The 13,158-nt window shown below is 34.7% G+C and overlaps 1 protein-coding gene and 1 pseudogene across 1 annotated transcript; both read left to right on the forward strand.

Moving 5' to 3' along the window:
- Positions 1–3,039: 3,039 nt before the first annotated feature.
- Positions 3,040–6,115, forward strand: LOC114749360 (ABC transporter G family member 14-like; annotated as a pseudogene).
- Positions 6,116–7,253: 1,138 nt separating this feature from the next.
- On the forward strand, positions 7,254–10,881 carry LOC114749319 (F-box protein SKIP31). Its single transcript, XM_028937809.1, has 9 exons — positions 7,254–7,495; positions 7,674–7,895; positions 8,012–8,085; positions 8,279–8,354; positions 8,787–8,897; positions 9,601–9,775; positions 9,886–10,004; positions 10,343–10,403; positions 10,484–10,881. The coding sequence occupies exons 1-9, from the start codon at positions 7,418–7,420 to the stop codon at positions 10,552–10,554; spliced, it is 987 nt and encodes a 328-aa protein (XP_028793642.1). The 5' UTR covers positions 7,254–7,417; the 3' UTR covers positions 10,555–10,881.
- The last annotated feature ends 2,277 nt before the right edge of the window (positions 10,882–13,158 follow it).

Here is a 13,158-nt window from a genome sequence, read left to right on the forward strand (position 1 = left end):
TTATCTTAGGAATCTTATCATTAATCAAATAAAGAGAAACAGTGTGTGATTCCTTAGGAACCCATCTCCCACATTACTGGTTCTCAAAACTTCCCTTCTCACTATTTCCCATTCATCCCATATGCTTCTTCCCTGTCGGCTATGCTAATAAACAGTTTTGTTCAAAACGACAAGTTAAGATCTTAATTTATAAAACTTGCATTGGGAGATGATTGGATTATTAGCTTGATTAGATTATTAGCTTATTTTAAGTATTTTGCAATAGCTATATGAAATAAATATGTAGGAAGAGTTTTACTTCATAAAATGCGAAAGATTTTTTAAAAAATTATTTTGTGGGTTGCCAAACAAGCAGATTTGTGCCAATTTGGATTTGTTGTCACGAAGTAATGATTTTATGTTGTACAAAATAACTATGTGAAATGAGTTTATCTCTTAAAGCTAAAAACATATATTTTATCTATTCCCAAAGAAACGCTGAGAAATGAATATTTTTTTATCATATCTATTTATTTATATTCGTTCGAGTGCTTGCAAAACGTCGCAATTATTCTGCCAAACTTATTAAGGGCCAGAAATTAAATACAGAGAGCATGGAAATGAGGAATTGACCCCAAATAGTTGATTTTCTTTCCCTTTCTTTCATGTAATTTACTTTCTTATTAAATGGACGGCTATCACATGGAGAATATGGCACTCTTTACTTTGCTTATGATTTTGAGGGTTCTTTATGCTACTATATATATATATATATAAATGTATATGTATATATCAAAACATAATCACATGGAGGGGAGACAATATCATGTTATCGTACTAAACTTCTCAAAAGAAGGTGCATGAAAATCTGTAACCAAATTTCGTTATCGTCCATTCATATAGAAAAAAAATGTTTAATTCTGTTGCTATTCATCATCTAGTTGTATGCGTTTCCTTTTATTGAGAAATGACAGACCAACCATAGATGTCAATCCAAGAACAATTTTAAATTGTCTTGAGACCAAGGTTGGCAGCTTCAAAAACGTCGTGAGCAAAAAGGAAAGGCCATGGAAATGACACATAAATATCTTTTTTTAAAAAAAAAATTAGATATGATACCAACAAGTTGTTGGTCGGTTGATTGAGATAATGAGCGGTGTCGTCTTTGTTAAAAAATAAAAAATAAAAAGTTCTTTGAATATTAGAAAATGTACTTGTTAAGAGGGTTCTGACCTTAAATATTTCTAGCCTGAATTAGCAATAATAATGATTACTAAAATTTTGCGAAATAAGTTGAAAGAATAATTGATGAGTTTTAACAGTAAGGATTACAATTGCTTGTCCTATTTGTTTGTTTGTTTGTTGTTTTCTTTGAATCAACTTCGTCTAGTTGATGAAACGGTGGAAAAGCCATCAAAGTCACTCTCCAATCCACAGTATCATCTAAATAATTAATTAGTGCTCCCCACATTTTCATATCCTCTGACAATAATTTTGGGACTTTTATATATTTATTAGAATATACTTAAATATATTTTTATATTATTTTTGCAAGCACATCAATGTATATATTGAATCAACTTATAACTTGTAATATATACAAGCTAGTTAAGTAATATTATTAAGATTTTGATTAGAAAATTGGTCGTAATGGATACAAGCTAAGTAAATTAAACGATTCCAAGTCTTATGTAATGAATTTGGACGTATCGTGGCAAAATCAAAATGGTCGTTTTGGTTAAAAGCATAAGAAGACATGAAATGAAATGCAGAATAAAATTAAAAAGCGTATCCATCAGGTAACGAAAAATCTCAAAGGGCATATCCTGAGAGACCCACTTGATGGGCTATTACTTCCATTCCATATTTTCTTTTCTTTAGGGTCTGACGCACGCCGAAAAATATTACTATTATTTTTAATTAAAAATTATATTTATCTTTCCAATATTTTAGCCTTGCGGAAATAACAAGGTCGCCGTGTATAATGGGAGAAAAATTACAGTAAATAATGCTGGCCCATATAAGTTAATTTATACTCCTCCGGTCCTTAATATAATATTTATTTAATTAATTTGATTAGATTAAGAAAATTAGGTAAGTTAGTTAATTTTAAGAAATATGACATGTTTTTCCTAAAACACCATAATCATCTTCCTTGATATCCTCTCTTCCTCTTTTACTTGATTATAGTTGAGGGAGTATCCATACGGGTAATTTAAAAAAAACTGATCAATATGAGAAATAGGTCTTATATTTAGGATAAAAATCAATTCAATAATTAAGTTCTATATTATATTAAAGACCTATATAATATTTGATGTGACAATGCACAAATGTACGACATATTATCACTATGTTGTGCATAGCACGTAGTACAAATTAATAACAACAATCCTTCCATTATCACTAGTAAGCCAAAACAAGATGTAGTAGTGCTCCTGTATTTAGCTTTATTGTATTGATCATCACTGCAAATTGCAACACTCACTTTTCTTTTGTTTGTCTGGTTCTTATGGTGTTCTTTTCTATCAATTGAAAGATTATTAGGGGCTTCAAAAAGATATGGGATTGTGATGTTAATAATTTAGTGTTTAGATATATAAATTAAACCTTAAATTATCCCTCCCTATGAGCAAGAGTTTAGATATATGCCCTAGAGAATATTCCACAACTACCTAGTTTTGGTTATAATTTCTAAGGCTCTCCCAAAATTTCACATCCCCATAGCATGCAAAGTAAATTTACAAAAGTGCATTAACTTTTTTTTTCCCCAAAAAAGAATGGGACAGCGAGCTGAAAATTAAAGGTGATATGCTCACAACTTTTATATATAATCTTATGGATATCATTTATTGTCTTGGAATATTTCGCCTTTTACACTAACTTGGACTTTTGAATTTATTTCAAATAAAGTGAAGAAAAACGCGGTATAGACACACAATAATAAGTGAATTATTTAATTTTTTGTGTCAATCTTTCTCCTATAGCTTCCACTTGAAGAAAGATCCCATGAAGACCTATATATATGTGTGTGTGGGTGTAAGTGCTCCTCATGGAAGGTAACAAGTGAGGTTAAAAGGAGATTAATTTGACTCGACTCTCTCTCCTCCCCTTCAACCATCCTCATCATCTCTCTCTCTCTCTTCCTCAAAGACTGGAAATTTCTCATTCTATTGCTTCAAACCCAGAAATGACTTCTGATGATTCTCTTCACTCTCCTCACCAATCCTTACCAAAACTCACTTTGTACCCCATAACCTTGAAGGTAATTAAATTTATTAATTAATGCCATTGATCCCTTCCACGAAATAAAACCAAACCTGCCATTATATATAGATATATACTGATTATTAATTTATCTGGTTTAACTTCTGTATATTTTGCAGTTTGAGGAGGTGGTGTATAAAGTGAAACCAGAGCATAAAGGGCTGTGCTGGGGAAGTTCGTGGAGTTGCAGAGAGAAGACGATACTGAATGGAATCACAGGGATGGTATCGCCAGGTGAGATTCTGGCCATGCTGGGTCCTTCTGGGAGCGGCAAAACGACACTTCTCACAGCTCTTGGAGGTCGTTTAAATGGCAGATCATTATCAGGCAAAATCACATACAACAACCAACCCTTCTCAGGCTCCATCAAAAGAACGACAGGTTTTGTGGCTCAGGACGATGTTCTCTACCCACATCTCACTGTCTCTGAAACCCTAATCTTCACCGCACTTCTCAGGCTTCCCAATAGCCTCACCAACACCGAGAAGATGAAACACGTTGAGAGAGTTATCGCAGAACTTGGCCTCGCACGTTGCAGAAACAGTATCATTGGAGGAGCATTGGTGAGAGGCATATCAGGAGGAGAGAAGAAGAGAGTGAGTATAGGCCAAGAAATGCTCATAAATCCCAGCTTGTTGCTGCTAGATGAACCCACGTCGGGGTTGGATTCCACGACGGCTCAGAGAATATTGACCACCGTGAAGGGGCTGGCTAGCGGCGGAAGGACGGTGGTCACCACCATCCACCAACCGTCGAGCCGTCTGTATCATATGTTTGACAAGGTGGTGGTGCTGTCGGAAGGATGGAGTATCTATAATGGACCAGCTGCGGCCGCCATGGAGTATTTTTCTTCTATTGGTTTCTCCACATCCATCACTGTCAATCCTGCTGACTTCTTGCTTGATCTTGCTAACGGTAATTATAAATTAGTACACTCTTATCATCTTGTTTTTTCCTTGAAACTGAGAGTTGGGTGGAATTTTCTTTTAGTAAATCATACATCTCTCCTTAATTTATTATTTAGAAAAATCTCCTTCTTAGTTATCAGAAAAAAATTATATTTCTAAAATATAAGAAATGTCAACATGATTAATTTTAGTAAAACTCATAAAAAATTGTGTAGTTTTATTTTTTTTAAAGTTAGGTAAGATTGTGTGTGTATTTCAAAATAGAGAAGGCATGCGTAATTTTAATATAAATTCAAATATATTTGTATTGATTATAAAAATAAATAAGATATTTGCATACATTATTTTTAGAATTAAAAAAAATGATTGGTGTAAATTTTATTCCTCTACTCAAGTACAGTATAGTTTTAAACATGTATGCTCAACAGAGAGTCAAGGAGTATTAGATGATGGGGATAGAGTTGGAATTTAATTACAGGGATTGCCCCTGACTCCAAGCAAGCAAGTCAACAGAGTGAGAGCTCGGAACAAGAGGGAGCAAACCAGAGAAGTTCTCGTTTCTGCTTATGAAAACAACATTGCTCCAAAGTTGAAACTTGAGATTTCTAGCCACAACTTCACCAAACGTGCTTCATCAAGTAGCTCCTCTTTCTTCTTCTTCCACTGCTACGTACATACACATTTGTTAATGTTACTTCGGTCCTAAATGATTAATTAAGTCACCTTTCTCTGCTGACCTGGTTCAGGAAATGACATAGCAAAAGCAGAGCAATGGTGCACAAGCTGGTGGTATCAGTTCATAGTGTTGTTACAAAGAGGGATCAGAGAACGAAGATATGAAGCCTTCAATGGATTGAGAATATTCCAAGTCATAAGTGTTGCTTTCCTTGGTGGACTCTTGTGGTGGCATACCCCAGAATCTCACATCCAAGACAGGGTATGTTTAAAGTACATATTTGCTTGTCTTTCTATCAAAGGCTTTTAAGTCAATTTGATAGGACTTACCTTAAAACTATATGCCTTTCATTCATTCTCTAATTAGTTGATCTGTGACTTTGTTTCGTTGATGAGATAACTAAAACGAGGATTTTAATGGGGTTTCCGCATTGATAATACAGGTAGCATTGCTGTTTTTCTTCTCTGTTTTCTGGGGATTTTACCCTCTGTACAATGCAGTTTTCACTTTCCCTCAAGAAAGAAGAATGCTTATCAAAGAGCGATCCTCAGGAATGTATCGTCTCTCTTCCTACTTTCTGGCAAGAACAATAGGAGATCTGCACTAGAACTTGCACTTCCCACTCTATTTGTGTTCATAATCTACTGGATGGGAGGCCTTAAGCCTGATCCCGTGACCTTCATTCTCTCACTAGTCGTTGTTCTGTACAGTGTTCTTGTGTCACAGAGTCTGGGCTTAGCATTTGGAGCTATTCTAATGGAGATTAAGCAGGCCACGACTCTAGCTTCTGTCACAACCCTAGTGTTCCTCATTGCTGGAGGCTACTACGTTCAACAGATCCCCCCATTCATAGCTTGGCTCAAGTACTTAAGCTATAGTTATTACTGTTACAGGCTGCTTCTGGGTGTTCAGTACGATGAAGATGATTACTATGAGTGCTCCAATGGGGTTTTGTGCAGAGTCGAAGATTTCCCTCCCATTAAATCAATGGGTTTGAATCATTTGTGGGTGGATGTTCTCATGATGGCTCTCATGTTGGTGGGTTATCGACTGGTTGCTTATTTAGCACTACACAGAGTGAGGTAGAAGCAGAATACAGATCCCGACACAGCTTCCTCAGCTCCAACGTTTTTGTCCTTCAATTGATTTCAAATCACTAATGATAGAGATTTAGGCCATCCACGCGGCTCATGGATAGTTGGATGCCTAACGCCGCGTGATGATGCTTCGAATGTATCTTCTCCTGTACTTGATATAAGAACTAAATGAAAAGTTTCTTTTGGTTTTAAATAGAAGACCTCGATCCATTTTGTCTATCAAAATACCATTTTAATACATATGATAAAAAATAATAGCTTCAAAATATTAAGATGCATTTGTTAATGACTAATTTAATTAATTTTCTTAGCATTCACAAATTAATTATTATCTAACATGTACATTAAGTATGCAAGTTGGTATGTGAGATAACAAGGAGGACATTCAGAAAAACCAGTGACAGTTTTAATCCATCGATGGAATTCTTGGGTCAAGTTTTATTCACCTGATCCTAGTTGCACTGTCGTAAAAAAAGATCATAATTATATAACTATATTTTCAGTTTTTTTACTAGTTTTTTTTAATGTTTTTTGCTTAATTATGTGTTTATTTATTTCAATTTCCAAGTTTCAAAATAAGCAGAATGAGGAATTCAATTCTGGATCAGTGAGGAAACCACAAATTTGTTTATGCATGCATGATTTCAGTCAATTGAGAGAAATTTTGCTGGCTGTTAGCGTGAAAGGATTTTTATCTCGTAAAATATTAAAAAGCATATTTTTAGGAGAATTCAAACAATCACCAAATGGCTTTTCCAAACTGTACACTCAGAATTTTGCCCCAAAAAAAAAATTGCACTCAGAGATCAGAACTCATTGCTAAGTTCGGAAGGCTTGATTTGGACTTGATTTAGAAATTTAAAAAAAAACGTAAAATTAAAGAGAAAAGATGGTGTGACATTTAATAAAAATGTTATATCAGGGTTTAACTATCACTTCAACTTTATTAAGCCTCATTATCTTTAGCTTGAGGGACCACATGACTAATGATCGAAATATTAGAATTAATCAGCCAAGAAGTAATATTAGAATTAGAACTAACTCCGTAATTAAAATATATGGGCAATAGTTTGGTAATAAATTGAGACAAACGAAATTTTGATAAAAGGGATGGATTCTGGTCTCAACCCAATGACTAGCAAAGCATAGCCGCTTTTTGCTGGGCCTAAATAATAGGGCATAGCCTGCTGGCCCCCATTTTGAATTGAGAATCCGATAAGCCCAATACCCCGAAAACGGGTCAGGATGACCCGGAATGCATCCAACCGTCCATCCTCCATCAGGTCATCTTGATCAATTCAATCTTTGGCCGCTCCAGCTCCCTGCGTTTGGTGGCGACAATTCCGATCCTTAAGTCCGGCAGCCGCCGGTGGCTATTTCTAGAATTCCGGTCATCCTTCCGATTTTCAATCCTCAAGCTCTAGCGTTGCAAGTCGTCTACCACAAGTTGGTTTCCTGCGATTCCACCCTCCTAGGGTTTTTGGGGCGCCATGACTTTTTCAGACGAAGAGGACGAGAACCTGGCATACTTTTTGGAATCGGAGGTTCTCTCTGAGGTCTCTGATCAGGTGCACCGATTAGTTTTGCTTGTTTTTCTTAACTTCAAATTTGACGTGGATTGACGATAGATTAGGGGTTTAAGTTGGTATTCGGATTTTTTTCCCTCGTAGCTGTACTCGAAATTAATCCATGCTGATATGGAAGGAAAATTGTTTGGTAAATAATATGAGTGATTGTTGTTGGCAGGAAGAAGAAAGTTTGGAGGAGCCCAAAGCAAAGAGAAAGCGAGTGGTAGTGGAGGCGGCTGAGATTACCGAGGAAGAAACCGAGAAAAATTCTAGTCCATCGCTGGAGTCTAAGAACGATAATATCAACAATAGCGTAGCGCCTAAAACTATCGAAACTGGATTTTTCAGCAAAATCCCGCCTGAACTTTTTCATCATATCCTTAAATTTCTCTCCTCCGAGGTATTTTTAAGTGAAAAAGAAAAGTCAATTAGTTATGACTCTTTATATGCTTAGTACATGGATTGTTTTCCTGGTTACTTTACTTGGTTGAAATTAGTTTGTTTCTATGCTCGCAGGACCTCGTTTCTTGTTCATTAGTCTGTAAATTTCTAAACTATGCAGCATCTGATGAAGCATTATGGCGTCGCTTGTAAGTATATTACTTTATTGTAGTTGGTTCGGTCCAAATATGGAGCTGTCTGGAACTTGGCTCCTTATGACTTTAATGAACTGATCTTAATTACATGTTTTGATATTCTTTGTTTTGGGACATGTGCACGGTTACATTTGTATGAACCATGAGTATGCCTATTGTCTACTTAAAAGGGTTCACATTCATGTAGGTACTGTATGCGTTGGGGTCTGCTTCCGCCTACAAGGAAATTAACGGAATGTCCATGGAAAAAGCTATACATCCAGGTACTTGAATCAATGATAACATCATGCAGTAAATGAACAATCCCAAAAACAATCTCTCTTTCCCTTCTAGTTTACATACTGTTGTACTAGTTTGAGTATTATTGCACCAACAGACAAAAGTGATTCTCTAGCGAGTCTGAGAGTGTATATCATGATTCTCCTGTCTATCAATGGCTGCATGCATTGCATAATATATTAGGGACCACTATCCTGGCAATAATGAGCCAATCTAGTTTGTGACTGAGTATTTGTTAATTATTCATCTATGTGTACTTATCCATTTATTGATGTGCTGGAGTTGATCAATGTGAAGGCATTACTTTAAATAAATTTGAACCACCATATTAGCTGTACTTTATCATTCTTGAGTAACTCATGCATCTATTTTTCATATTTTGCGTGGATCTTGTCATTTATCCTACTTTTATGCAGCGTGATGAAGAGGACATGGCTGAACTTGTGAGAAACTGCTCAAATGAATTTAAAGAGTATTACATACAAATGCAAGCAGCTAAACGAAGCCAAGCACCTCTTCCTTCACAGGTAATGAGGGTATATACTGTAATATGAAATTATATCCTCTGGCACTTTATGACCGTTATTAGTAATATAGTTTAAAGATTCTCTCAGTAGTCTTGAAAATAATATTGAAATGGAGCAAAAGAAGAAGATATGACTCTGGTGGTTTTTCATCTTTAAGTTCTGTTCAGTAGCCCTGCCCTTGAAGTTTGAAGAAATGAAATTGGAGAAGGGAGGAAAGAAGATCTAGAATCATATTCTAATGTCCATTCACCTCTATTTTTGTTGTTATTAACCTGAAATAGATACTTGTTGAGACAGAACTTTGCATTTTGAAAACATAAAAGTACGTCTGGTTTGAGAAAATGCTTCCAATTTTCAGTCTTGAAAAAACACCTTTTGTTTTAATTTTTAAGTTTTCCTAAAGACTGCGATAACCTTTTTTTAATGCAACCTACTTAAAACAATGAGCGTTGAACTTCAGCCTCCTGTGACATTTGTTAAACATGAAATCCTTATATACACAACAACTGGCAAGTTGTCGCTCCAATGAGCTTATATACACAACAGTTGATAAGTTTTCGCTCCAATGAGCTTGAATCTGATCTGATTCTCGGTATTGCACATGTATATCTGAATTCTTGTCTGTTTTGTTTAATTACTTTATACTTTCATATAAGGGACGTTGCTTAACCATGTATGTTGATTTTCTGTTTCATATGTAAAGTTGAAAGATGATAGGATGATTCTTGACAAAACGGTAGCTGATCAAGTGTCTTCATGGAAAAGAAGCAGAGGCCTCAGTGATACAGTGGTGACTGATCATGCTTGCTCTGGCGAAACTTGCTCTTACCATCATATTGGAGATGTATTTATTTGCGAGAAGACTGGACATGTTCATGGTGGGACACGCCATTTCTTTTTGTGTTTTAATGATGTACAAAAGTTCATTATTTTATTTAAAAATTTGCGTCTGGACTAGATCTTTATTATTTTGTGTTCTTTTTCCCAGTATGTGATGATACATGTAGAGAAGTTGTTATGGACCCGGCCAATGAGCTTTTGGTCTGTACAATATCGGGGCACTGTTTTGATAGATTACTGTCACCATCCGAAATGGAGCCTGATGCTGTAAGTTAACGATTCCTCTGTCTTACATGTGTATTTTTCTTATTGAGATTTTGAATGACATTTCCTAGTAATTTATCTGTCCAAATATATCATATTTGAGGTAGTGGGCCTTGACTTTACTGTCATGTGAGTGGAACTGCGTACAGAATCCAATGAGTTATGTTACCACATTTGCTTCAGGGTTTAGTTTCGTTAGTTTCATGAAACCAAGAAATAGATTGAAGCTTTTATTAGAAATTTGATGATTCACCTCATTTTATCAGAATTAAATTTAGAAACTCTTAACGGAGGTACAGTTTTTACACCTAATGCTCCGCCTTGTTCCTTTGGAAACTCAGGAGCAGCAACAAGGAGGTGTGACCGATGAGGCAGAACCATTTATGGGATCTGGTCGTTTTGGTAAAACAGATTCATTCTTTTACTAGTCTTCTGTATGGTTCTGTGTCTGAAACTCATTATGGTGCGTTTTTTCTTTGCAGCACGAGCTTATTTACTGGGATATAATTGTGCTGATGAGAAGGAGCTTGAAGCTACTTTGAGGTTTTGCTGATTCCCATATTGATCTGCTGTATGGTGGGGGTTTTGTCGTGGGCTCGTGGGTACGGTTTAAATGATCAAATTTATGGATGTGTCTACCTATTTTAATTATAAAATAGATAGATAGATGTTTTCCTATATTAAGACGGTGACTTGTGATTATGGAGGCTCACCCAGCGTATGAATTTATGATTAGCCTTGTAATACTTTGCAGCTGTTATTCCTTGTTAATAGACATTTGCTTTAATGTATAGTTGAATCCATTGTAGACGCTTTCTTCCCCAGTTATTGCTTACGGTAGTTTGAAAGAGAGAGGGAATTGTTGCTATTTGGGCTGCTATTCTTCGGCTTTAAAACTGGTAGGTAAAGTGGCATACAGAAGAAGAGAAATATTGAGCAACAAACCTATGTTTATTTCTAAGAAAAATGGCTTTGGCAGGATAGAAAAGGGGGGTTGCGAATAAGTGGGAGAGGGAATGACTTGTTTGACCTCATTGGCATGCGTGATTCTTTTTCTTATGGAACGGAACATTTCTTAAATCAGCCCTCCGTCCATAAATGGTGGATTATGATCTGAGCCTGTAATACTTCATATGTTTGTTGGCCATAAATACTTCATATATTTGGACGAGTGTAGTGAAGCTAACTTTTCTCCTGTTTCTTATTTTTCCTTGTATTTTTAGTTATATTTGGAAGATTTTTTTAGACTTTTAAGGCCTGTTTGGTTTGAGGGGAGGGGAGGGAGGGGTAGGGGAGGGGAGGGGAGGTTTCATCCTCCCCTTGTTTGGTTTGATTAAAAAGGAGGGGAGGGGAGGGTATTTAATGATCCCTTGTTTGGTTCAAGGAGGGAAGGGGAGGAATAGTAATAATCAATTTACCATTTTACCCTTACATATTAGTTTATGTTTTTTATTGATATATTATATAAATTAATTTACATCTTAATTTAAATTATATAATTTAATAAAAATTCAATCTTATCATGTTAATATGTGTATTAAAAAATTGGTATAGTAATTTTTTATTCTAATTAATATAATAATATATTTAAAATAATCAAATTAACAAATTTTATATGCTATAAGAAAAAAAATTTTATTTTCTTTAGGCTATCTTTTTTTTCAGCTTTAAAATATATTTAATAAATAATATATTTATAAAAAACAATTAATTTTATAATATTATAATTTTTTTATTTAAATAATTTTTATTTTTAAATAATTTTATAATATATTTTTAATTATAATAATGTTTTTATTTTTTTATTTTTTTTACTTAGGATAATATATTTTTTATTTAAAATAAATATTATAATAATATATTTTATGGGTAGAAGTGGAATATTAAAAAAGGCATAAGGGTATAATGGTCCAAAATTTTGGCTCCCCTTCAAAAACCCCCAATTTGGAGGGGAGCCAAAGGGCCTGTTTGGTTTGAGGGGAGGGAAGGGGGGGGAGGGGAGGGAGGGATAGGGAAGGGGAGGGGGGGTTTCATCTTCACCTTGTTTGGTTTGATTAAAAAGGAGGGGAGGGGAGGGTATTTAATGATCCCTTGTTTGGTTCAAGGAGGGGAGGGGAGGGATAGTAATAATCAATTTACCATTTTATCCTTACATATTAGTTTATGTTTTTTATTGATATATTATATAAATTAATTTACATCTTAATTTAAATTATATAATTTAATAAAAATTCAGTCTTATCATGTTAATATGTGTATTAAAAAATTGGTATAGTAATTTTTTATTCTAATTAATATAATAATATATTTAAAATAATCAAATTAACAAATTTTATATGCTCTAAGAAAAATGAAATTTTATTTTCTTTAGGCTATCTTTTTTTCCAGCTTTAAAATATATTTAATAAATAATATATTTATAAAAAAACAATTAATTTTATAATATTATAATTTTTATTTAAATAATTTTTATTTTAAATAATTTTTATAATATATTTTTAATTATAATAATGTATATATTTTTTATTTTTTTACTTAGGATAATATATTTTTTATTTGAAATAAATATTATAATAATATATTTTATGGGTAGAAGTGGAATATTAAAAAAATCATAAGGACATAATGGTCCAAAATTTTGGCTCCCCTCCAAAACCCCCAATTTGGAGGGGAGCCAAAATGGGAGGAGGGAGGGGAGGGGAGGGGACATTTTAGCTCCCCTCCCCTCCAAAATTTTCAACCAAATAAGGGGAGGGGCTCATTTTCCCTCCCCTCCCCTCCAACCAAACACACCCAAAATGGGAGGAGGGAGGGGAGGGGAGGGGGCATTTTAGCTCCCCTCCCCTCCAAAATTTTTAACCAAATGAAGGGAGGGGCTCATTTTCCCTCCCCTCCCCTCCCCTCCAACCAAACACACCCTTAAACTCTTTCTACAATTCATCTCATTCTTGTAATCTTGTTACATAAATGAGCCGCATGGGACTTTATTTTCTCAGTATTTTGTTTAGACGCACGTGGGCATTTGCTTATCTATATGTCTGTGTATGAGAAGCCTAGAACGTTGTGTTAATGATAAATTACGAATAGTTATTGGTGGGCAGAAGGGATGCAGATACAAGTCAAAATGCATTAAACAATTGAATGTGCTCATCTTCGG

This window comes from Neltuma alba, unplaced genomic scaffold, assembly GCF_004799145.2.
Source record: "Neltuma alba isolate B1F8T4 unplaced genomic scaffold, ASM479914v2 tig00006019_pilon, whole genome shotgun sequence".
NCBI classification, from domain to species: Eukaryota; Viridiplantae; Streptophyta; class Magnoliopsida; order Fabales; family Fabaceae; genus Neltuma; species Neltuma alba.